The sequence below is a fragment of the Acinonyx jubatus genome, chromosome D1 (assembly GCF_027475565.1).
Source record: "Acinonyx jubatus isolate Ajub_Pintada_27869175 chromosome D1, VMU_Ajub_asm_v1.0, whole genome shotgun sequence".
Classification (NCBI taxonomy): domain Eukaryota; kingdom Metazoa; phylum Chordata; class Mammalia; order Carnivora; family Felidae; genus Acinonyx; species Acinonyx jubatus.
The window spans coordinates 51,920,121-51,947,624 of NC_069390.1; the positions used below are offsets into that span (position 1 = coordinate 51,920,121).

Genomic DNA, 27,504 nt, shown 5'->3' on the forward strand with positions numbered 1-27,504 from the left:
GAGGGCAGAGGACGTTTATAGAAAACAGCTTTGTCTTGAAACATTTAATCTGATAAAATATCATTAAACATGGAAGTTATTGTATTTTTTCATCATTTCCTCAATTATTTTTATTTTTTGTATATTTTTTTCTTCTTATGTCATATTTAATATTAAGCCTATGTGGAAATGCATTTAATAATCACAGACACTAGTAAATTTATGCCATATTTAACACAAACATAAGCAGGTGTACATTCATACACATACATATAGTTTCATCCACAAACCAATTGTCAAACTGCATACAGATTATTCCCAAGACATTGGGATCATGCTCCAGGTCCAGCGCATTATTATTTTGACACCCATCACAAGAGTGCAAAAGGAAGTTAGAAATTGGGCAAACCAAGACTAGATATAAAAATGTGTGCAGGACTTGCCCTACACTGTGTGGAGTGCCTGGACAAATATTTTTGTAAGGCTCCTGAATATATTAACAATTTGACTATAAATTTATTATAAAATTCATGTACATATGTGATATATAATAATTTATTAATGAAGATTTAGGATAATGGGTAGAAAATATATATATTCTTGGTTGTTCAATCACTGCACATGGAGATCCTTTATAGTTTCCAGATAATTTCTTCTTTCTATTCCCTTACATTAACTTTCTATTCATGTTTTTTAAACTGTCAAACAGACCAATTCTGACCATTTAATTTCTCCTGACACAAGGTAAGGTACTAACACTGTTATTACTTACAATGCCATGGCTCTTCAAAACAATATAGATTGTCTTGCTTCTGGCATTTCCAATTCTAATTATTTAATACTAATTGCACCATTACTTAAGATGCTGCATCACTCACTGTACTACTTATGAATAGCAGCTTCTAATGATCTCTCAAAGGTTTGTCTTGTCCTTCATTGGTGATGACCATAAATGTCAGGCTTAACCAGATCATTCAGGAAAATGTGCATGATAGTTTTTTTCTGTTCATGTTAAATTTATTTTTTTGAATTTTATAACATTAATTTAGAAAAACACATCTTTTAGCCACCTGAAATATTTAGTCCCTAATCACTGTATATCTAGAAAGTGATCTTTTTCAGTTCTGATTGCATTGCTCCCTTTTATGCAGTGTCACCAGCTTGGAGTATAGGTGAGGCATGTGGGTAGAGTGAGAACCTTCCCATTCATACAAGGAATGCCCCTACCTCATCTGACATTACTTAACATTGGCTCAAGAAAGCATGTCATCATATCAATTGGAGATAAAATAGGACATAGATTGAAAGTACCTAATGATATTGCAGAACAGTGTTCTCAAAAGACTCTGGAGTGGTAAATGCAACCATTTCTGGAGGAACACCTGGTGAGTAGTATGGAGCCTATGGAAGGGTTGGGATAATCATTCTGGGTACCAATGCTATGGTAGAGGAGGCAGTGAGATAGAGGATATATGCTGCTCCCACTGCCACCCTTGGATGTTGTAGCTAGGAGGCAGCACTAAGTTTGAACATAGATGGGTGGGAGTCAGTGAACAGCTCTAACACATAACTCAAGCCCAAGGTTCAGAAGAGGACCAATGGTTAAATCAGAGCCCTGAGCTCCTCCTATGTCTGCAGGAAGTGATGAGTTAGGGTCACCTCCAATCAGCATGTCAGCACTATTGTGATGGCTTCATCTTCTGGAATTCCATGAAAGAGAAACTTCGCTGTCCAGAAAATCTTATCTGCTCACCAAGCCGCTCTACTGAACCCAGGTCCTAGCCATGAGATCTCAGGAATACCCCATATATACGGGTCACAAAGCGTCTTCAGTCAAATGACTGATTTTCCAAGCTGGTGGGTACAAGAAAAAGAGTCACAGAGTTCTCTAAAGAGGAGAATTGAGGACTGGGCTGATGTGCTCAGCCGGATCTAGGCTCAGGGCACCCTGTCAGACAGCAGTGCTGTCCCCAACCAGTCCCATGTACCAGAAACAAACTTAGAAAATTTTGAGGAAGCTACTCCAAAGCACAGAGGTACCCTGGGAAGGGAACCTAGGACAGGGACTCAACCAGGTCTAAGCAGTTTGCTCATGGTCCATCTCAGGACCAGCATTATAATGAATCCCATTCCACATTATGTACACTATTACTTTTACATTGAATTTTACCACTATCATATATAGATTTAACCAGCAGTCTGTATACATGCCATAGACTGCTTCATATCATTGACTGCAGAATAAACCCTGTCTTTAGTATGTTTATATGTGGTATAGATATGGATGACCAGGGAGTTGGCCAATCTTTACCACTCACCACTGATGGACCACGCTGGTGAGGACTGTACCAGTTTCACTCTGTTATTCTTCTGCTTGTTCCTGTACTTAGGCTTTCTGTAGTCTCCTTTCTGTCATCACCAACACCAATCCTAGGATACTCGCTCTCCCTCCCACTTTCCTAGATATCTCCATATGGGACCAGTGGTTGAGCCTCATGTACATACATAAAATATTTTCAACCTAAATGTTTTACAAGAGCTAAGAGTTTGTGGATTTATATGATTTGTATGAGTGATCTATATGATTTATATGAGTTATCTACTCTTGTTATAATCAAAATGCTGCTAAATATGCATACACTTTATGCACACAAGTTCCTGCCTTTATTTGGACCTTGGTTTTCTTACTTGTAAAATAAAGGAGAAATATAAAATAAATGGGAAAGATCAGGTGAATTTTAATGTCTTCCCAACTTCAAAATATTTTGTCCATTAGATTTTAGGACTAAGAGACAGAGGCTGAAAAAAACAAACAAGCAAACTTTTTCATGCTCACAGGAGTAAGGGTATTTCACAAGGTGCTATAGGACCCAAGAATTTTGCTTTGCCAGTATAAAACTTCAGACCAAGAGCTGCTCAGATTCACCTAAATTGCCCAGATTTACAGAAATTGCAACCAGATTTACAGAAAAAGCAACAGGTATTGTTGCTTTGCTTGTACTCTTAGCTATATCTATCCTCATTTTCTGATATTCCACTCTGGTGTGCTTTTGAGTATTTTGCTTACCATCATGCAAAATGAGAGTGTGGTTCTGAAACAGAAGATATGATGAAGATTTCTGATTTTTTTTTTAAAAAAGAGCCCTAGTCAGTCACAAATTAAAGTTCAGTGATCCTTTCATCTAGTTTATAGCAAACTACATTCTTCACCTATAACTGGAGTTTGGAAAATGGTACTACATATTGGAAATCTGCATTATTAATAAATTATACTGAGATTATTCTGAATTTGCTATCAAGACTGATTTTGTGCTTAAACCATAGGAGGATGCTGATTTCCTTTTCCAAATTTTCTGGAATCTTGTATATATGAAGGTAAATGGTGTAGCAAAGAAGGAAAATTTTAGGTAGAATTCAGTTAGAAGTAGACATAGAACACATACAATTATTCACATCTAAAATGACTTTGCTGTAAGTGAGGAAATAATGTCATATATCTTTAATGTCTGAACTGTATTCTCCCATATTCTTCAATTCACAGATACTTGGTTTATTGGAGAAACAGTAAAAAAGAGATAGAGATAGAGAGAGATAAAAAGAGAAGGAGAGAAGGGAGGAGGGAGAGGAGGGAGGAAGGAGGGAGAGAAGGAGGAAGAGAGGGAAATGGGAAGAATTAGATTAGAAAGAAGAAAGGGAACAAAAATGACAGTAAGAACAAGACAGGGGAACCATTAAAATGAAAATGAGTAATGACTCTAGAGAAGGAAGGCAAAACTTGAGGATTAATATACAGAATATAAATCTGTGGAACAGATGCACTAATTTAGACACTGTCACCAAGCCATGGCTTATACCTTATTTTCCTCATCTACAAAGTGAGATTGTTGAATCAGTGTTCCTTCAGGGTCTAAACGTACCTAAAGAGAAGACACATGGAAAAATGGGGAGTGTTCTCATCTTTTCCCACCAGCCATTCTACTCCCAAACCACTGCTGCCTCCAGGACATCTTCTTTTCCCATCAGTGCTTTCCCTTCGTCCAGTTACATGGGGTGGGTGGGTAGAGCAGACAGCAAAGTTACCTGTCAACTTTAAACGAATTCCAATAAAAAATAAAAATCTGGCTACTGCTATCTACTCTAATAGGAAATTTGAAGCAGAGCTCAGATTATTAAAATGTGGGTGGTATGTGGATATATTTTCCAAATGTTGACACTGAACTATTATTTCTGTACAAATATCTTCACAACTCTCTCTCGGATGTGTTTGGTCCTGACTCCATAGATGACCGGATTAAGGGCCGGTGGGACAACCACATAAAGATTAGCCAGAAGAATGTGGATATAGCGGGGAATGTTTCTGCCAAAACGGTGTGTCATAAAAGAAAAAAAAGCTGGCGTGTAAAAGCACAGCATGACACAGACATGAGAACCACAGGTATTGAGAGCCTTTAGCCGGGCATCCTGAGAAGGAAGGCGGAAAACAGCTCGAAGGATAAGCACATAGGAGGAGGCAATCAGGATCACATCCACAATGATATTAGAAATCACCATGAGCCCATAGATAATGTTGACCTTGATGGGTGCACAGGCCAACCGGGCAAGACCCATGTGCTCACAGTACGTATGAGGGATGATGTGATGCCCACAGAAGGGCAACCTCAGAATGAGAAACACGAATGGAGTCACAAGAATTAAATTTCTTCCAACAACAAGAGAAGCTAGGATGCTGATGGTTTTATTGGTGAGGATCATGGTGTACTGGAGAGGGTTGCAGATGGCAACAAAGCGGTCATAAGCCATGGCCACCAGGAGAACAGTCTCCATTCCTGTGAACATGTGGATAAAGAACATCTGGGCAAGGCAGCCCCCAAAGCTGATCTCTTGTTGGTTGAACCAGAAGATGCCCAGCATTTTGGGGATGGTGGACGTGGACAGACCCAGATCGATCATAGACAACATGGCCAGGAAGTAGAACATGGGCTGGTGGAGACTGTGTTCAGTCTTGATCACAAAGAGAATGGTGATGTTCCCCACAAGGGCAATCAGGTACACAATGCAGAATGGGAAAGCAATCCAGATATGTACAGTTTCCAGTCCTGGGATTCCTAGCAGGTGAAACAAGGGGGGATGGAAGTGGGTGTCATTGATGGAAGTCATTCTCCCAGCAAGTGTCATTGAATTCCTGTTGAGGCGTAGGTATCTCACTCTTGTTATGATCTTTTCTTTATCAAGGTCATAGAAAATGAAGAGAACCTTAACTGGTGTGCTGGAGGTAATAGCAGGAGTGGTTGATTGCAAACTTTAGAGATTCTGTTCTTTCCAGAGGGTAATTGAGTAACTCTCAATACATGTTATTGTTCTGAGATTAATTGTGGGTGATATTATGTGTACCTTTAACTTTTGTAATAATGTGAGTTATTTGAAGGAACTTATAGTCTGTCACGTAGTAGTGTATGCTTATCTGCTTGATATTTTCTTCCATTTTTTTTTTTCAAATAGCTCCTTTTTTACTTTTGGGAAACTGCTATACCCGGGACTTCTCAAAGTGCGATCTGGTGTTAGAGAATCCAAAGTCCAAATGAGAAAGATTGAATTATACCATTGGCTGTCTTTTGATATAATATAAATGTAGGGATTTACCTAATGGATCTCATATGTCACATGACTTAAGGGTGGCCAATCAGATGGTCTTTCTTTAAATTTCCCTCAATCTATCTCTCCTATGAGACCATTGTTGTTTTTGATGATTTCTGATCTTATGGAATGCCTTAGTTTCCTATCCCACACCTCCAGACTCTGTTTATTCTGCCATTCCCTAATGTTCTTACAATAAATTACCTTTTGCTTATCAATTAAACTACGTTCATCTTTCTTACAACATATAATGAACATAGAAAATTACACCTTGTCCTTAAGTTGGTCCTGGCTTCAGGTATGAATAGATAAAACAAGTAACAAATTTCAGTGACACCAAAACTGAAGTGTTGTTAATGAATCTTTCCTGATCCCTGAAATGAATAAAGGAAATTGTTTTAACACTTTGTGCCACTAGTATATTGTACAATTATGCTGCATCTAATACAACATGACTTTTTTTATGTATTTATCTATTTGTTACTAATAGAAATGCTGCTGCCTGGGGGCAAAAACTGGGGGATATTCATTTTAACATTCCCAGCACTGCCACAGGAGTGTATGGTTCCAAGTTTTTCAGAATTTAGCTGTTGAATAGAATCAGGATTTGTGTAAGTGTGCGCTTATGTGTGTGTATGTGTGAGAGATAGAAAGAGAAAAAGAGAGTTAGTTATTAAACTGATTCTTATTATGTATGTGATTGCATGTAACTTTGCCAGCTAGTTATTGCTGAGTAGTAATACCCAGGCAAGGGAATTGATAGTCACCTGCTCTGCTTGAGAAAGAGGAACGTCTCTTGCCCCCAAAGAAGCTAGAGAGAAAATTACTCATATATATGGAGAAAACAATGTTTGCCATTGTTGACAGGAGTATGCAAGGCTGAGAAATCAGTGGGCAATGGCTGGTGGGACTTAGGAAAGTCTGAGGAAGTAAGTAGGATGACACATCATGAGATTCACAGTCCAGAGTCAGCCCCATCTTCAGGGCTGCTGTTTTTCAATGATACTTTACTGGCTGAGGGGGGAGCTTTCCAGGGGAGAAGCAGAGGGAGCTCTTTTTGATAATATACCTCAAATTCAGTAGGACACCCACCCTCTCACAATTTTGGTCAGAAAGTTGCCTTATTTCTGCTGCAGTTGTGTGCCACAAATAGTGGCAGATAGTGTGGGCCAATAAGCTCAAGGATTATTCCTGGAAGGCAAGGTAGTAATTTCATCTTTTTCTAGATGTGCACATGGACAAAAAGCCCAGAGTCCATTTTAAAAGTTTAATTGATAATAGTTAGAGATCTTTCCCTTTTAGTGCCCACCAACTCTCAATTTATTGAAGTTGTGTTTTTTTTTTTACCCCACTGGCTCTTTTTCCTTTGACTCTTATACTAGAATATTATAGATGATTTATACAGACTTTGAATTCATTCAAACATGCCTTGAAATCTTGCTATGCCATACTAATGGGAATCCTTGAACAAATTCCTTTAATTTCTACATCAGTTTTTTTTCTGTAAAATTGAGTTAATAAATTCTATCCATGTGACTTGTTTTAAGCACAAATATGACCGATGCATGTAAAGGACTAGCTCTTAGGATATATTCAATAAGTGGTACTTATTTAAACTATTAGTCCTTCCCCAAATTTTATTTTTATTTTAATTCTAAATAGCTAAGATTGTCACCTAATAGCACAAATAACTTACTTGATTATAAAGATTTTATTACTTACAAATAATTCATGGTGACTATAGGGTAAGATGAAGGAGGCAGGGAAAGAGGGATGACCCACAATATTGCAAAGTGAATGAGAAGTGTAGAGCTTCACATTTAGATTTATTTCTAGAATTCTATGGATTCACACATAAACTAATACAGTTCAGTTGGAAAGTAAACTGTGTTCTCTCTCATTCTACAGATTTCTCAAGCTGGGTGGGATCAACCAATTGATGAGAGTAACTTCTTTCAGGCACTGTCATGAATAGGCTATGACACAGAAAACTAGAGGGGGACACTGGATATGACTAAACTAGCAGATGTACTGGGCTCCATTAAAAAGGCTTGGATATATTTCCATAAAGTAGTAGGTGCATGGTGGGGGAAGGGGGGCAATGTAGAATTGAGAACCTCTAAACCAGGATTATGCAGGAGAAAACAAATAAGATTATAGGGCAGACCAAATGTATAATACCTACATCATTTTATTTGGATATGACATCAGTCACACTTCTACATCTAGCCTCAAACATATGACAGTGACCTGCAGTAGCCTTCTTCTGCCTCAGATGAATCACAGCAAGCCTAGTTGCTGGGTCTGCTTCCCTGCCAACAATTTGCTAGTCAAAGCAATCTTCTTTAGAGACAATATATGTGGTTATGCTACTGAAAACTATTTGTGGCTTTCTAGCGGTGAGGAGTATACTATGTGAGGTGTGTGTGTGTGTGTGTGTGTGTGTGTGTGTGTGTGTGTACGCATGCGCGTATGTGTGGAAGAGAGAGAGAGGGAGACAGAGAGGAGAGAGAATTTCTGCATATTGCCTGTTGGCATATCTCTGTGCTCACCTGCTGAATGTCTTTTCCAGTCCCATGTGCTCTGTTGTGTTCTTTTGTGAAGAGAATGGATAATGGGGTTTGGATAACTCCTGAGCAGAGAAGAGACTATTGTCCCCTTCTATCCTCATTTACCTCTTCTCTTCCTCACTATCGTGTCTCATCTCCCCTGTCTATGTAGCCTTACCTTTCTAATATTTCCTCTGTCAGCCCTCACTTGAACCAATACCACAGCATAAGCCTAGGTGCTTACACATGGTGATTGGAGCCCCTTCAAGCCTCCAGGTCCTAAGTCCATCCTGTCACATGGAGAAAATCTTTATAATGAGTGAAAACATCCCTAAGTTTAAGCATGTCCCAGGATCCCTGAGCTTAGACTTCAGAGTCCTCTGGGCACATAAACTTGGGCTGATGGGTCATTAAGCCCATCTAACTATTTGTTCCTCTCTACCATCTGCAGAAACAAATCACCAGATCAGATGTAACTTCTAGGTCAGGGGAGATTATGTCTCATGAGCTGTTAGGAAACGAAATAACCTGAAGGGGTGGGGGGAGTCTTTCTGGGGGATGATGTCATGAAAATAATTAAGTTTAAGTCATTAAGTCTTCAGAGTGTGACTTCTTAGGAAACAGCTATTAGTGACTCTTCTGCTTTGTTTAATATAAATGTGTGAATCCTGATGCAGTCTGGTGTTATGACCATGATTTCAAAAGATGAGACCCCTAAAATAGACACATTAGACCCTGTACCAACAGTCTATTTTTTGACAGTGTTCATCCCTGTAGATAATAGTATCAACTTTCTTCCAACTCAGAAAAATTCTCCTTACAACCTATAACTAATTTTAAACAGATAAAGTCTTTGAAGAGGGGCTTTCATGTGTTTTAACTCTTTTGACAGAAGGTGAAGGAAACTCCACATTCTCCTGAGAAAACAGAATCTAGCTAGAGCTCAAAGTTTAGCTTTCTTTGTCTCCCTCCCTGGATGATGATGAGGTAGACCTTCAAGTACCAGGGCATGCCTTAGGTCAGGATTTTCCTGAGTACAGACAGGAAAAGACTGAAGGACAGTTGAATACATTAGAAAATCTTTTTTTTTTTTTTTTTTTTTTGGGCTTCTAAGTTCAGATAATTTTGAGTGGTTAAGAGAGAGAAGATAATATCTGTGTTCCAAAAGAGATTCTGGTTAGATCTGATATGTTCTCCTTTTTATTGCTTCTCTTTTTGATGAATGAAAAGCTTACATTCCTGGCCTCTCTCTGGTCACTCCCTCATGGTATCCATTTTCCCCATTGTTTCAACATTTACCTTTACAAATCAAGCCTGACTCTATCTAATCTCTACTTAAGATTTCTTTTTATTCCCTCTGCTTCTCCATTATATACGTTGGGCTTTATATGATAAAGTATATACACCACTGTTGGCAAAGTACTTCAGCAAATGCCCAACCAAACTGTAAACTTTAATTCTACTTCATGACTCTCCAAAACATTACTCTTTCTTAGGTGATCAAGAGTCCTACTTAGAAAATAACTACTGCTCATTTTCACTTTCCTTCAACTTTCCACCAATTCTCATGTTCTCCATGATGGTCTTCTGTATAAACCATTCAAAAAGGAACCAGATACATGGACTCCTAAATAAATATGATTATTATACAAAGTAAATTGGATGACAAGATGAAAAACACAATCTCCAAGTCTCTTATTTTTATATCAATGTGTACTGCTATTATAACATACACATTTTTCCCCTTGGGTTTTGTGTTTCCTACCTTTACCATTTTTTCCCCTGAGTTTTATTGTAGTAGCATACACATAACATAAAATTTACTATCTCAACCATTTAAAAAATTTTTTTAATGTTTATTTCTGAGACAGAGAGAGACAGAGCATGAGTAGGGGAGGGGCAGAGAGAAAGGGAAACACAGAACCCGAAGCAGGCTCCAGGCTCTGAGCTGTCAGCACGGAGCCCGACACAGGGCTTGAACTCACAGACTGCGAGATCATGACCTGAGCCAAAGATGGACGTTCAACCGACTGAGCCACCGAGGCGCCCGTATCTCAACCATTTTTAAGTGTACAGTTCAGTAGTGTTAAATACATTTATATTATTGTTATAACCATCACCACCATTTATCTCCAGAACTTTTTCATTTTGCAAAAACTGAAAACTCTCTATCCACTCAACAATAACTCCCCATAGACTCTTCACCCCTTCCTCTGGCAACTACCATTCTATTTCTAATTTTTTTTTAATCTTCCCTTTTCCCCCATGCCCCAGACTCTTGTAACCACCATTCTACTCTCTGCCACTGTTGGTTTGGCTTTCTTTCTTTCTATTTTCTTTTTTTCTTTCTTTCTCTCTCTCTTTCTTTCTTTCTTTCTTTCTCTTTCTTTCTTTCTTTCGTTCTTTCTTTCTTTCTCTCTCTCTCTCTCTTTCTTTCTTTCTTTCTTTCTTTCTCTTCCTTTCTTTCCCTTTTTTCTTCCTTCCTTCCTTCCTTCTTTCCTCCCTCCCTCCCTCTCTCCCTCCCCCCTCCCTCCTTTCTTCCTTTCCTCCTTTCTTTCTTTTCCATATAAAACTGAGATAATGCAATATTTCTCTTCATGTGACTGGCTTATTTCATTTTAGAGTCATGTCCTCAGTTTCATCCATGTTCCTTCAATGGCAGGATGTTTTTCTTTTTAAAGGTTAAATAATATTCTGATGTATATATTGACTGCACTTTATCTTTGTTGAATTTTTTCAGTTTAGTATTTATATTTTAAGCTGTATAATTTCTGTTTGGTTCATTTTTATAGTACCTACTCCTTTGTTAGACTTCTCATTTTGTTCATGTATTGTTTTCCTGATTGCATTTAGTTGTCTATCTTCTGTAGTGCACTGAGCTTCTTTAAGATGATTATTTTGAATTATTTATTAAGTAGTTTATAGATCTTCATTTCTTTAGGACCAGCTATTGGAGTTCATTAGTTATGTTTGTTGGTGTCATGTTTATCTGATTCTTTGTGATCTATGTAACTTAAGTTGGTATGTGTGTTTGAAAGAACAGATACCCCTTCCAATTTTTAGACTGATTTTGGCAGGTAAAATCCTTCTGCTGGGTCACTGGACTGATGGGACTACCTCTGAGATCATGGTTGAGTAGCGCTGGAACCAGGTCTGTGGCTATCATCTGGCCTACAGTCGGCTCCGTGGTTGGCAGATCTGTTAGCAGGGTTGCAGATGGGTGTAGCCCCCACTGGTTCCCATTGGGCCACTAGGCTTGTCTCTATTCAGGCAAAATTGCCCCTGGTCTGTGGTAGAGTGGGGCTGGAATCAAGCCATGGCGACTGCTTCAGGGATCACAATCAGGTCTGAGGTTGGCATACCTGTTACAGAGGGCAGAGATGGGCATGGATTCTACTGAGTCCCTTGGCAAAAGTGGCTAGATTCAGGATTACATACAGGTGGGACTGGAGCCAAGTTCACAGAAGACATGGCTGCCTCCAGTATGCAGCCAGGACTATGGTCAGGAGGCCTGCCATTAATGTATGGGCTTGCCTTCTCAAAGCTACCCTTTTTCAGTCATGGGCTCTACCTGGGTCTTACAACCTTCTTCTTGGATCCCAAAGCTCCCACAAAGGCATTTTGGTTCATGGATGACTGTCAAATATTTGTTTCTATAAGGAGACATGAGCTGAAAACCTATTATTCCACCATCTTGCTTGTGTCACTCCTCTTCAATTGATTTTTATTAGTTTCTGGTTCATGGCTGAAATTTTTCATCTTGCCATCCAATTTGCTTTGTATAATTAATCATAGTTATTTGGTAATCTAAGTATCTGGTTCCCTTTTGAATATTTTTCTCCTTTTTTGTTTGCTTTTTGGTTCTGTTAATTTTTGTGTTTGTTATATGGTTTTTTATTATTAAATGCTGAGTTTATGAAGGACAACTTGTCAGAATACTTATATGTCATCCGTATTGTTATCATCACCAAAAAAGGTTTCACTTCAGTTCTGATAAGCAGTTAGGGTAAAAGCACATCATGCCATTCTAATTAGAACTGAGCTAATGCTGACAGGTTACATACTTTGTGATGACTGCTGTATTTCTGATTTACCCTCACTCTCTGGGCACTCCTTTGGTGATCTATTTCCCCTAATCCTTGTCAAGCTCTGAACTCCAAGGCTTAATCCTACCCAATGCTGTGATACTGTTAAAGCCCTCCTGATATTACCAGACTTTCTGAGAGCTCTTCTAAATCAGAAAATGCGTAGTACATGTTGAGGAAAAACACCACCAAAGGCAGGATTCATTTTTGTTTACTTTCTGTTATTTTCTGGCATCTTGTCCCATTTATCTTTGCTACTTTGTTATCGATCTAATGCTTTAAAACATGTTTTAAATATTCTGTCAATTTTTCAAAATGTCTTCATTTTTCTCTTGGACATGAATAATGGACTGAATGAACACTGAATTCTAATACAAAATAATTTTCCTCAAGTCATGTAGACTTTTTTTTAACATCCTGTTTTGCATTTGAGAATTTTGATACCAATCAGATTATGTTTTTTCTGGAGGATAGAAGTAGCAATCAGTTCACTGTACATCTCTGTGTATAAAATATGAGGAAAGATTATTGGCCCATTTATTCCATGAATATAGGCATCTGTTTAGTATCCTGGTGATTGCTTCATGGTCTGCTCTACTTACTGTATTGTTTGGCTCTGAATTTGGAAACAATGTGTGCTATTTGGAAAAAAAAGTGACATTCATTATCCTGGAAGCACTATATTTCATTTGTTTTATTATGTTGTTGTTTATATTATCCAATATTTCCATTCACTTTCCTTCTCTTTCCTTGAAGTTTTAAAAAAATATCCAGTCTGTTGATGACCTATATTGTAATCACCAAAAATACTATATTTTTATTATTTCTAGCTTATTATTAATTCAATGGACTTTTGAAGGAGATCAGAAGTAAATACTTGGGCTCAAAAAATATATCTTGACATAGAAATTTAGGAAGACTTTTACAACCCATGTCCAGAATAAAGTGTTTAAATCAAGGGAGTATTTGGTACCTCATTAGTTCAAGGGATAAAGAATATGAAGCTAGGGGAGCCTAGGTGGTTCAGCCCATTAAGTGTCCAACTTCAGCTCAGGTCATGATCTCACAGTTCATGAGTTTGAGCCCTGCTTCGGGCTCTGCACTGATGGTACAGAGTCTGCTTGGGATTCTCTCTCTCCCCCTCTCTCTCTGTTCCTCCCCTGCTCTCTCTCTCTCAAAATATATTTAAAAATTTTAAAAATAATATAAAGTAAATAATATATGTGAAATTAAATGGGTGATTATAAAAACTTGTGTACATGCTAGCTCTATTGTTTCTTGTCTACCGTTACCTCAATATTAAATCTTCTCACTGAGATTGAATGATCATCATTAATAATATACTTTAAAAACATTTGTTTTGTATAATAAATGAATACAAATGACTAGGAAAATCATAGAATTAGATGAAGTGATCAGTATTGTAACATCCAAAGTTAAATTTGACTTTATTTAAGCTGAAAAATATTTTACTTAGGTCAGTCATGTCTTTAAAATTTACTTTCCTTTTTTGTTAACGTTTATTTATTTATTTTTGAGAGAGACTGAGAGAGAACACAAGCAGGGGAGGGGCAGAGAGAGACAGGGAGACACAGAATCTGAAGCAGGCTCCAGGCCCTGAACTGTCAGCACAGAGCCCGATGCGGGGCTTGAATCCACGAACTGGAGATCATGACCTGAGACAAAGTTGGATGTTCAATGGACTAAGCCACACAGGTGTCGCATAAAATTTCCTTTAAATTATCATTCTTTCTTTTCTGTTGTTGTTTTTGAAAACCATAGTGCATTGTTTGTACTGAGTTCATCCACTTCAGAAAATCCTGTTACATTTACTTTTTCACATTCTAAATTTTCTAAGGTTCTTTACAGTCCAATTTCTTTTCCCATCCCTTTTCTTATATTTGCATTTTTCATGTTCATGAATAATTTTCTTTTTTCTTCTTACATATTTGAATGCCTACCCAAAGCCACCCAGTTAAAAACAGATAAATAAATAAGTAGTCATCCATGATGTCTCTTGCCACTTTGTGGCTAAATCATACCTTATGGCTCTTTCTTATTTCAGAGCAGATACACTCTCTTTATTTGCATTACCTCTATCCAAATTCCAGTTCTTCTCGAATCATAGATACCTGAAGATTAACTTTGTGCTTCACTAATTTTCTACCTCCTATCGTTTCTATTTTTTGTGTGTGTGTTCATTTCTTTTTTTTTTTTAATTTTTTTCTCAACGTTTATTTATTTTTGGGACAGAGAGAGACAGAGCATGAACGGGGGAGGGGCAGAGAGAGAGGGAGACACAGAATCGGAAACAGGCTCCAGGCTCTGAGCCATCAGCCCAGAGCCTGACGCGGGGCTCAAACTCACGGACCGCGAGATCATGACCTGGCTGAAGTCGGACGCTTTACCGACTGCGCCACCCAGACGCCCCTATTTCTTTTTGAGAGAGAGAGAGAGAGAGAGAGAGAGAGAGAGAGAGAGAGAGAGAGAAAGCAGGGGAGAGGCAGAGAGGGGGACAGAGGATCTGAAGCAGGCTCTGTGCTACCAATGGATTCAAACTCACCAACCATGAGATCATGACCTGAGCCGAAGTTGGGTGCTTAACTTACTGAGCCACCAGGACACCCCTATCTCCTATCCTTTCTAAATGCTAGTGTGAGATAATACTTTCTAAAAATCCACACACTCCTTTTACTCACCACTTCATATACTTTAGTACTACTCAATTTTCTATTCAATAAACTTCAGACCACTGAATGCATCTTTTAATCTTTCTAAATTATGACTTCAATTGTTAAGTAACATTATTTCTTTGTATTGTCTGTGTTTTTTTTTCTTACTAATTTCTTTGTTGAAAAATATTCCCTCTTGCAATTTTCATTTGTTCCACAACATTTTTTTAAACTCCTGGATGGGCTAGCCAGATGACATAGTATTAAATTTGTCAGTTCAAGAATGAGGGTGTATCGGGGCACCTGGGTGGCTCAGTCAGTTAAGTGCCTCACTTCTGCTCAGGTCATGATCTCACAGTTCATGAGTTTGAGCCCTGCATCAGGCTCTGTGCTGACAGCTCAGAGTCTGGAACCTGCTTCAGATTCTGTGTCTCCCTCTCTCTCTGCCTCTCCCCCACTTGCACTTTGTTTCTCTCTGAAAAAATAAACATTAAAAAACAATCTTTAAAAAAAAATAATGAGGGTGTATTATATTGAAGGTTAGGCTTATAAGGAACTTTATAGAATCAGGAATTTGAGAGAACAGAAAAGGAAAAAATAAAACACCAAAAAATCTAGTCTAATTCCCATATTTTGCTTGCATATGCTTTAGTAAAAACTGTACTATTTATTTTTAAGCAGTACTTTATTAATTATAGAAACTTGTTGCAGTTTACTTAATACCTGTAATTGGTTATGTGATCTCTAATTGAACATCTCTGTCAATGAAATCTTATTATTGCCTGAAAGAGATCTAGAACACCAGTTTTAACACAAAGTTATTTCAGTGAATCAAAGTTTTCCTCCTTTAAATTTATTCTTGTATGTAATATTCTATGCCAGAGGTCAACAGAGAGTATCATTGCAAGTACACATTCAGACACACAGAAGTGTACATACCTCCAACAATTACAGGCAGTATTTTTTCTGATATATATCTCACATATATCTATATCTATGTTTATATCTATATCATCTCTATCTATCTCTATCTCTATCTCTATCTCTATCTCTATCTCTATATCATATCTATATATATCATCTATAGTTATAGCTATAGTTATAGGTATAGATATCTATATAGAGAGAAAATTAATTTTGGTGAAAGAAATTTATTAATTTTATCATAAATTTTAGTCCTTTCAAACCCTATAATTTCATGACTTGAATGAATTACCTCTCATCAATCTTGTTTTAACAAAGAGAACCTCTACCCATTCCTGGATCTACTTGGTCCTGATGCCATAAATGACTGGGTTGAGGGCAGGGGATATGACTACATAGAGGTTAGCCAGGAGGATATGGATATACTCGGTGATGTCATGACCAAAGCGGTGAGTGAGGAAAGAGAAGAGAGCTGGACCAAAGAAGACCAAGATAACACAAATATGGGAGCTACAGGTATTCAGAGCTTTCAGGCGGGCATCTTGGGAAGGGAGGTGGAAGAGAGCATATAGGATCCTAATATACGAGACAATGATAAGAAGCACATCCAGAAACAAGATAGAAATATTTTCCAAGACCATAGTAGACATTGGCATTAATGCTGGCACAAGCTAGACGTGCCACTCCCATGTGCTCACAATAGGTATGAGGGATGATTCTGTGTCCACAGTAAGGCAGCCTCAGGAGGAAAAAAATGATGGGAACAATCATGCATAAGCTTCTTAGTACCACTATCACAGCAATTACACCATCACTCTGTTGGTAAGAATCATGCTGTACCTGAGGGGGTTGCAAATAGCCACATAATGATCAAAACCCATGGCAAGAAGTACAATGCTCTCCATGACTGTAAAAAAGTGGATAAAAAACACTTGAGCAACACAGCACCCAAAGCACAGCTCCTGAAGGCTGAACCAGAAGATCCCCAGCATCATGGGGATGGTAGTAGTAGAGAGACTTAGGCCAATCACTGACAGCATGGCCAGAAAGTAGAACATAGGTTGGTGAAGGCTATGATCAACCCAGATAACAAACAGAATGATAACATTTCCAACAAGAGCAATCAGATACACAGCACAGAAGAGAAATACAAGCCAGATTTGTGCAACTTCCAACCCTGGAATCCCCAGCAATAGGAATGAAGAAGGATGGGATTCAGTGACATTGGGAGAAGACATTCTCCAGCAGGCTGACGATGGTGTGATTTTTAAAAGTTGTTGGTGGTTCCCACTGGACAATTCATCCACAGTTAACTGAGATCTACAAAAATTAAAAATAAAAACATTCCTTAACAAAGGATTCATAATGGGAACAAATTTTTCTAAAGGCCTTTGATTCTTTACCCCTTTTCAGCTCTCCATAAATAATCCCAGTATCACTCCTGACCTGCAGCATAAGTGTTAAAGAATGTAGAAGCTAACATTGTGTCTTTCCTAAAATGATGGGTTCAGAGGAATTAAATGCATTAATTTTCCTCTTCCTGAAGAAATAAATACTATTAGGAGATAATAAAATTGATCATAATAATAGCCAGCACAATAATCATGGTTATCATTAATTGAGTACCTACAATTTTTCAGACGTTGTTGTCATTATTTGCATACACTATCTCATTTAGTTCTCTCCCCCCCCACAATTCTGTGACACAAGTTCTCGTTTATGGAAGAGAGAGGTTTTGATAAGCTCATTAACTTCCCGTTGCTAATAAGCAGCAGAATCAAGATGTGAAATTAAGAGAAACTAAGTTTTGTGACACTGATATGGACCTGTGTTTGCAAACTTATTAGTGAAAGTAATGAAAGGATAGAGAGAGAGAAAGATAAGGGGTGGAGAAATAAAGGACCTAGAATAACCAAACTACCTCAAAGAAGAATAAATCTGGAAGATTTTCATTACCAAATATTGAGATTTTCTATAAAACTATGATGATTATGGCAGCGTTGCTATTTAAAAAAAAAAGAAAGAAAAAGAGACAATGGAACAGAACTGAGAATCTAGAAGGAGATCCACATAATTCTTAGGGTATGCCCAAGTAGCAATTTTAAGATATGTTGGCAAGGGGCAATGATAATCTGTGAAGTTTCTTCCCCATATAAAGATCTTTCTGAAGAACCTGTTGACTTCTGTAACTGGTGAGAGGGAAATGTGACATCAGATCTAATTTGCTTCCTGGAGCTGACCAAACCACAAATTTGAGGGCACAGTTCTTGATACTGTTCTCACGTCTGACATCAACTGCAAGTTCAGGAAGGTTCCCATACTACCTCCAGGTTCACTAATCTACTAGAACGACTCACAGAACTCACTGAAAGCTATTATACTCATGGTTACAGTTTACTATAGGGAAAGATTAAAATCATAAATCAGACAAAGGAAGAGATGCTGATGGTAGAATGTGAAGTTTGCAAATGTGAAGCATCCATTGTCCTCCCTCATGGAGTCAGAATGAGTTACCCTCCTGGAATTAATGTGTGACAATATGCATAGTTATATTGCCAACCACAGAGGCTCACCTGGGCTTTGGTGCCCAGATTTATGTATATATGATTGATTGATTGCACACATGGTTGAACTCAATCTCCAGATTGGTTGGTGCCACATGACCCAAAGTTCTCACCCTAAGTTATATCGTTGGTATTTATAGTGTGGTCAGCCCTTACACTGAGATAGAGTTTGACCACTCCTCATCCTAAACTCCTATCAGATATGACAGATAACTTCCTAGAAACCAAAAACAAAGGCCAGACCTCTTTTTGGGTAAGGCAAAATTCCTCACTATACATCTATTCGTTTAGTTCCAAAGATATTTTTTGTTATTGTAACAAGCTATGCTTTTCACCTCTTGGCTTATCTTGGCTCATGGCATCAATCATGAATTTGGGTCACCCAATAATCAAGTTTGAATTCAGTTTAATCCTTTTGAAATATAAAGCATGGAGAGAGACCAACAACTGATTACCATATTGTGTCCTTTTTTATATCAAGGGTATAGAATGTGTAGAATCAGTTCAATTATAAAGGAATTCAAACTCATTACTCTCTCCTTTTTTGCCTACTATGGCTTTTTTTTAAACTTTGTGTCTCACTCACTATCAAAGCAGTATGGGAAAAGAAGCAGAAGTAGACACCATGCAATATCACTTGCATTGTGGCATGGGATAGAGTCCTGATTCTATTCTTGCTGGCCTTCTGACCTTATGTAAGTCACACATATTCTGTATTTCAGTTTCATCCAGAAATAAACATAGTACTATCTATCTCAGATTATTATTGGGTTGAGTAGATGAGGTTATATATGCCTGAAATATTACAGGTGTAGATATTTCCTCTCCAATCTTAGTCTTCCTCCTACCTTTCCCCAGACCAGTGATCTGTACCATTCCCAGTCCCAATACTCTAGGTCTTAACTCAATTTCTGTGAAGCCAAATTCCAATCTTAAGCACACATTGCAGACGCATTGATCACAAACACTTACCACGTTCCCTATGTTCCATTTTAGGAAGTCATTTGGCAACTGTGAATTTAATTACTGAAATTATGTATTTATACACCCTCAATATGCCCTAAGAGATGTTTATAAATTGTCCTTGCGTGTGTGTGTTGAGGGGATTTATAATGAAGTCTCCAGGTGCCAGAGAGTCTCAGACATTGGAATTAAAATGAATAGGAATTCCCTTTTGTCATTAAACTTGCTGAAGAGAAGCTCTAGGGAAATCCCCATGAACCTTGCTGTCTGCTATTTGGCCGATTGTCAGTTCTTGTTATTTCACATAAAATATACAACAGGTAGTATTTTACTTTATTTTTCTCCTTCCTTTTTCCTTATTCTCTGTTTCCAGTCTTTGAAATGCTTGGACTAAGTCTTTGGGCTTTTTGGGGTATCTATATTACCAGCAATTTTTTTAAATTATAAAATATACATGAAAGTGCCATTTTAACCATTTTAAACTTTACAATTCAGTGGCACTTAGTACATTCACAACATTGTACAACTGTTAACACTATCTAGTTCTATAAAATTTCATCAATTCAAAAGGAAATCCTATGCCCATTAATCAATCACTTCCCATTCTTCCAGCTCTAGGCAGTAGATTATTAGATCTGATCTCAAATTTTTCTCAACAGTTAGAAAAGTCAACAGCTATTGAAAAAGAAACTTCATATGGGAAAGAAACTTCACTGATTAACATTCACTTTTGCCAATTTATCTTAAATTTCTACATGGGGAAAGAAACTTTAAAAGGTGGTCTATATATGCAATGGAATATTATACATTCTTTAAAAAGAAGGATATCCTGTATTGCAACAACATGGATGAATCTGTGGACAAAATACCAAAGTGAAATAAGCCAGTCACATAAAGACAAATATTACATGATCTCAGTTATTAAGGAATCTTGAAAAAAAAAAGCCAAACTCACAGTAACATAAAGTAGAAGGGTGGTTACTAGGGCCTGGGGCATCAGTAAAAAGGGGAGATTAAAAAGAAATCAGAATGGAGCCTGGGTGGCTCAGTGGGTTAAGTGTCTGTCTTCAACTCAGGTCATGATCTCATGGTTTCTGAGTTTGAGTCCCTCATTGGGCTCTCCGCTGTCAGCGCAGAGCCCACTTGGGATCCTCTGTCTTCCTCTCTCTGCCTCTCCCTGGCTCACATTCTTTCTCTTGCTCTCTCCCTTTCTCAAAATATGTAAATAAACATTCTTTAAAAAGGGGGTTCTTGGGTGGCTCAGTCGGTTTAGTGTCTGACTCTTGCTTTCAGCTCAGGTCATGATCTCATGGTTTGTGAGTTCAAGCCCTGTGTCAAGCTCTGTGCTGACAGTGCAGAGCTTGCATGGGATTCTCTCTATCACTCTCTCTCTGCCCGCCCCCCCCCCCAGTCACTCACACTATCTCTCTCTGTCAAAATAAATATTAAAAAATAAAAGTTATTAAAAAAAAGAGAGTTACCCAATTACCCTTTGCAAAGAGCAGAATCTCTAATGTTTGTAACCAACTACTCATACTAAGACCTGTAGCACACCACCCATAGCACTCTAACACACACAGAGTTCTTACATCTTACCAGGACCTTGATAAAGAAAAGGTCATAACGAGAGTGAGATACCTACGCCTCAACAGGAATTCAATGACACTTGCTGGGAGAATGACTTCCATCAATGACACCCACTTCCATCCCCCCTTGTTTCACCTGCTAGGAATCCCAGGACTGGAAACTGTACATATCTGGATTGCTTTCCCATTCTGCATTGTGTACCTGATTGCCCTTGTGGGGAACATCACCATTCTCTTTGTGATCAAGACTGAACACAGTCTCCACCAGCCCATGTTCTACTTCCTGGCCATGTTGTCTATGATCGATCTGGGTCTGTCCACGTCCACCATCCCCAAAATGCTGGGCATCTTCTGGTTCAACCAACAAGAGATCAGCTTTGGGGGCTGCCTTGCCCAGATGTTCTTTATCCACATGTTCACAGGAATGGAGACTGTTCTCCTGGTGGCCATGGCTTATGACCGCTTTGTTGCCATCTGCAACCCTCTCCAGTACACCATGATCCTCACCAATAAAACCATCAGCATCCTAGCTTCTCTTGTTGTTGGAAGAAATTTAATTCTTGTGACTCCATTCGTGTTTCTCATTCTGAGGTTGCCCTTCTGTGGGCATCACATCATCCCTCATACGTACTGTGAGCACATGGGTCTTGCCCGGTTGGCCTGTGCACCCATCAAGGTCAACATTATCTATGGGCTCATGGTGATTTCTAATATCATTGTGGATGTGATCCTGATTGCCTCCTCCTATGTGCTTATCCTTCGAGCTGTTTTCCGCCTTCCTTCTCAGGATGCCCGGCTAAAGGCTCTCAATACCTGTGGTTCTCATGTCTGTGTCATGCTGTGCTTTTACACGCCAGCTTTTTTTTCTTTTATGACACACCGTTTTGGCAGAAACATTCCCCGCTATATCCACATTCTTCTGGCTAATCTTTATGTGGTTGTCCCACCGGCCCTTAATCCGGTCATCTATGGAATCAGGACCAAACACATCCGAGAGAGAGTTGTGAAGATATTTGTACAGAAATAATAGTTCAGTGTCAACATTTGGAAAATATATCCACATACCACCCACATTTTAATAATCTGAGCTCTGCTTCAAATTTCCTATTAGAGTAGATAGCAGTAGCCAGATTTTTATTTTTTATTGGAATTCGTTTAAAGTTGACAGGTAACTTTGCTGTCTGCTCTACCCACCCACCCCATGTAACTGGACGAAGGGAAAGCACTGATGGGAAAAGAAGATGTCCTGGAGGCAGCAGTGGTTTGGGAGTAGAATGGCTGGTGGGAAAAGATGAGAACACTCCCATTTTTCCATGTGTCTTCTCTTTAGGTACGTTTAGACCCTGAAGGAACACTGATTCAACAATCTCACTTTGTAGATGAGGAAAATAAGGTATAAGCCATGGCTTGGTGACAGTGTCTAAATTAGTGCATCTGTTCCACAGATTTATATTCTGTATATTAATCCTCAAGTTTTGCCTTCCTTCTCTAGAGTCATTACTCATTTTCATTTTAATGGTTCCCCTGTCTTGTTCTTACTGTCATTTTTGTTCCCTTTCTTCTTTTTAACCTGATTCCTTCAATTTCAATTTTTCTCTTTCTCTTTCTGTCTTTCTCTACCTCTCTATCTGTTTCTCTCTTTCTCCTCCTTACTATTTACCCAATAAATTCGGTCTCTGTGAATTGGCTAATGTAAGAGACTACAGTTTAGGATTAGGTATACATGACATTATTTCCTCACTTACAGCAAAGTCATTTTAGATGTGAGTAATTATATGTGTTCTGTTTCTAGTTCCAATTGAATTGTGCCCAAAATTTCCCTTGTTTGCTATATATACTGTTTCCCTTCAAAATTTAGAAAATTTTGAAAAGGAAATTAGAATAATCTATGGTTTAAGCACAAAGCCAATCTTGATATCAAGTCCAGAATAATCTGAATATAATTTATTAATCCTGTAGATTTCCAATATGTAGTCCCATTTTCAAATTCCAGATATATCTAGAGAATATATTTTACTTTCCTTTATCAGGGTTTTATAGCTTTTAATATACAAATCTTGCACTTTCTTGGTTAAATTTATTCCTAAATATGTATGTTCTTATTTTTCAAGGCTATTGTAAATGGAATTTTTCTCAACTCTCTTTTTTATTATTCACTGGTGGAATTTAAATATATCTAATTTCTGTATGTTGACATTGTATTGTGTGACTTTGCTGAATTCATTTATTAGTTCTAATGGATGTTTTGTATATTCTTTATAATTTTCTTTATATAAGATTGTATCATTTACAAACATATATAGTTTACTCCTTTTCTTTTCTTAAAGTTTATTTATTTGAAAGAGAGAGAGAGAGATTCCCTCCTTCTTTTCATATTTGAATGACTTTGTCTTGCCAAATTGCTCTAGTTAGAACTTCCAGTAAATTTTTAGTTAGCAATGTTGAAAGCAGGCATTCTTTTCATGTGTATGATCTTAGAGAGATTATTTTCAATCTTTCACCATTGACTATGATATGAACTGCAGTTTTTGTTTGTTTGTTTGTTTTTCCCATGAATGCCCTTTATAATGTCGAGGAAGTTTTCTTATACTCTAAGTTTGTAAAATGTTTTTGTTATAAAAGCTTTTTAGGTTTTGTCAAATGTTCTTTCTGCATTAATTAAGAGGGTTATGTGGTTTTTCCCCTTGATTTCATTAATGTTATGTGATATTTTTATTGTTTCTCTTATCTTGAACCACCTCGCATTTCTGGGATAAACTACACTTTGTCATGCTATATAATTTTTTTTACTATGCTGTTGGATTTGATTTGTTCATAGATTGTTGAAGACTTTTTTATCTGTACTCAGTGAGATATTTTTCTGTAGTTTTTTAAATTAAAAATATGTGTATTCTGCAATGTAGCAACCCCATCCCATGTGTGTATGTATGTGTGTGTGTGTGTGTGTGTGTGTGTGTGTGTGTGTGACAGAAAGACAGAGAGAGATAAATGACTTCTGGAGTACACCAGACATTTTCTAATAGAATGAACTGCATTCTTTATTTTTTTTAAGATTTTTTTTTAAAGAAAGAGACAGTGCGAGCAGCGGAGGGGCAGAGAGAGAGGGGGAGAGAGAAACCCAAGTAAGCTCTGTGCTCCCAGGGCAGAGCCAGATGCAGGGCTTGAACTCACAAAACTGTGAGATCATGACCTGAGCAGAGATCAAGAGCCAGATGCCCAACCGACTGAGCCACCCCGACACTCCACATTCTGCATTTTGCTATTATTTCCTCAATATTCACCAAAGATGACAGATTAGGGATTTCTCAGGACTTTCCTGGGGATGTGTGTAGTCATGTACATGTATGTGTCTTTATAGTTAAGAAATATTTCAGACCTTTGAAAAACTCTGTATGGTCAATTCATTTTCCAATTTTTTCTTTTAACTTTTTTGGTCAGCCTTTTATTAGCTCTAATAATATTATTGCTTCAGGAAGCTGCAATCTTAGACAATTTCTATTACTTGTTTTTGACTAATAGTCAGGGAAGAGGCTGTTCACAGTAAGTGAGTTTTGAGTCAGGACAAATAAAGATGTATCCTGTGAGGGGTTATTTTCTGGTACCTGCCAGACAGATCAAATAATTAGAATCCTCTGGGAATGGTTCTCCAAGACACTCTATGTCCCCGTCCCAGGGGGTGTGGGGTTGTAAGAAAAATATAAATACTTTCCATTCATAGGTATTTCCATAATAAGTGACATGTCCCAAGAAGATGCCAAGGAACATTTTGTAGAGATTTAGAGACCAATGTAAGTCATATCATGATTAAATTGTGAAAAATACCAAAAGGGATGGGGAAAGAGTTGATGGCAGGCAAGGTAGTATGGAGAGATGGAGGACAGATGAACATGAAAACAAGATCAAGAGAGAATGCACGCTCATACTCCTAACCTCTTGAGGGTACACTTTTACTGCATGCACTTGTACTTATGACCATGCAAAATCTCACACACAAAACTAAAGAGTGAGATGTGGAAGGAGATGCACAAATGTATCTGGTGTCAGTTTACCGATTGTTTTTGACTCTTCTGACTATTTATACAGGTGCATGAATGTGAGTATCAGGAGGGCAAGGACTTGCTTTCTCTATTTCTAGAACTGTGTCAGGTATTGTAAATGTGACTAATAAATTCTTTTTAATTAATCAATTTGGGAGTAAATGAATCATGAAGCATGGCCATGAAATGTAGATTTTTTAAAAAATAAGACCTATGGTGATGAAGCGTCTGAGGAAGGGAATAAGGTTGCATAAAAGTGAAAAGGTCATGATACTGCAAGATTAGGCAAGCATGAGGAGGTTTCCATCATTTCTTCTCCTTCTGCTGGCAGTTCCAGAAATGGGAATGTGGATATTGGGGTGTGGTGGAGGTTAGTGGAGTAAAGTAGACTAAGAGGATGGCACATGGAGGAAATGACTGTTGGTTAGACAGATGTAATCCCATGTATCACCTTAGAAGTAACAGGTCAAATGAAGGGCTACGACCCAGTCTTATTTCTAAACCCAACAGATTGGAGGATATGTGAATAGATGATGAAATAATTACAGAATGATTAAGTAATTGGTTGCTTTGATCAGTGTTTACAGACTGAAAATGAGTTTTTCTCAGAAGCACCAATTTGCAAGCCTTCCTAGAAAATCTACAGAACTAAGTGGGACACGTTGATTTTCTAGGGATGTAGCCCTATTTTATTTTCTAAGTTTCTGCTATATGGAGCCCCAAGAGTGACCAAGACATGAAACTATTAACAGTCTGTTTGTCAATCTACTGAATTTCTAGATAAAGTCATCAAGACAGTAACAGATTCCTTTTTCATGCCCTGACTGGCCACCATACTTTTATTTTCAGTTTGTTCTTTCTCTTCATTCTATATAGATTAAATTTTTTTCCTTCTTTGGCTGAAGAATTGTTCTGTGAATCTCAGCATCAGTTGAACCTCATTCATGGCATTTTTCTTGATCTACCTCCATACCTACAACATTCTCTATATATTTCTAACATACCACTTGCAATACAATTTTTTAATTTCATCTTTGGAATTTTATCTCCCTTTCCATTTAATGGCCTCCTTGAGAGTATGTGACAAGTTTTCTTTGAACTTGTATTCAAATTTCCTAATCAATGCTGGTGCACAGAGGGCCTCATAAATATTTGATGGCATAAATTGTGAAGAGAATCTCTCCACTTACCTTGCATATTCTTCACTAATGAAAGGCAAAAACTATCTCTGATAGTTTCACATTGCAAAATTGAGAACTTCAATTGTCTCCTCTCCGGCCCTAGCAGACCAGGTTTAGCTACACATGCGCACACACACAGACATATATTTCCTGAGACAATTTCTCCAATTACAAAATTATCTCTCATTTTTTTTTTTTTTTGCTATCCTTCATAGGTTTCAAATGGGCACAGTTAGCAAGTCATTTGTCTTGTTATGGATTTTAAGTAGGAGGTACTGACCTTTATATGTATTTATCTTTAATGGATGCCTGTCAGCTCTTATTCCAACAACCAAGTATTCCAAAAGTTGAATCTAAGCTTTCTGCATGTGACAATCACTGTCACATTTTCTTTATGACTAGCTTTTCTCAAATAAACTGTGCAGTAACGGACTTCTCCCTTATTTGTTTTAAATTTTTAATTTCTATAAATAAGTTCAGAATTCCCACATATTCTGGATAAATGCTGTAAAACGAAATCACTTGATAATTTTTCTTCTGATATTACTTTAAAGGAGACACCCATAAAAACCTGAGAGCTAGGATAGAATCTTGGTAGGAACTGAATTCTAGGATGTCTAAGATGCTCCTGCCCTGTCTCCATGGATACAAGACAGGGATATATTTGAAAGCTGTCTAGCCCCAAATATCTAGTCTCCCCTCCCCCAGCTGGCCTATACCTGGACAGTTTATTTACTGTATATGTTTACTTATGTACTCTCCAGATGATAAATTTACCTAGATTAAAATAATCTCTCAATTCATCTTTCATCATAACTGCAAAATACTCTTTGTCAAATATCTCCCCTTCTTAGTCATTATCTATTTTTCAAATCTTATAGGTAAATTTTTTAAAAACTAAATTATGATAGAATTGAGTATTTATTTTATAAAATAAGACATTGAAAGTGTTTTCTGTCCCATCTCTTTTTAATTAATTCATCTGTTTACAAATGTTTAAATTGAGAACTTTCATATTGCAGTTTGTTCATGCATATGAATAAAGGTAAGTAATTTCTTCTGCTCTAAGAGTCACATATCTAGTACTTGCAAGAACCTATAAAAATGTATAAACACACATATGCACACATGCACACATACACACAGGATTTTTTTAATTTAATTTAATTTTTTAAAATTTGCATCCAAATTAGTTAGCATATAGTGCAACAATGATTTCAGGAGTAGATTCCTTAGTGCCCCTTACCCATTTAGCCCACCCCCCCCACCCCCTCCACACATACACACAGGATTATGCACACTACACTTTAGGAATTTTAGATTCCCTAAC

At 37.7% G+C, this 27,504-nt stretch overlaps 3 protein-coding genes and 1 pseudogene across 3 annotated transcripts in view; 2 read left to right on the forward strand and 2 right to left on the reverse strand.

Annotated features, from left to right (window-relative positions):
• Window positions 1-27,504, forward strand: part of LOC113597075 (olfactory receptor 56A3-like) — a 118,062-nt gene that overhangs the window by 65,499 nt on the left and 25,059 nt on the right. The gene's annotated exons all lie outside the window — the stretch shown is intronic.
• Window positions 3,429-10,521, reverse strand: LOC106977814 (olfactory receptor 52E4). Its single transcript, XM_053203586.1, has one exon. It carries the CDS (start codon window positions 5,152-5,154, stop codon window positions 4,201-4,203), a length of 954 nt encoding a protein of 317 aa, XP_053059561.1. The 5' UTR covers window positions 5,155-10,521; the 3' UTR covers window positions 3,429-4,200.
• LOC128311839 (olfactory receptor 52E8-like) lies at window positions 15,052-20,773 on the reverse strand (annotated as a pseudogene).
• Window positions 15,415-21,983, forward strand: LOC106977812 (olfactory receptor 52E4). The gene has a single exon (XM_053203585.1). It carries the CDS (start codon window positions 21,030-21,032, stop codon window positions 21,981-21,983), a length of 954 nt encoding a protein of 317 aa, XP_053059560.1. The 5' UTR covers window positions 15,415-21,029.

Excerpts from the sequence above, each read along its gene's own strand:
- LOC106977812 (XM_053203585.1), top strand. The coding sequence starts at position 21,030 with ATGACACTTGCTGGGAGAATGACTTCCATCAATGACACCCACTTCCAT.
- LOC106977814 (XM_053203586.1), bottom strand. The coding sequence starts at position 5,154 with ATGACACTTGCTGGGAGAATGACTTCCATCAATGACACCCACTTCCAT.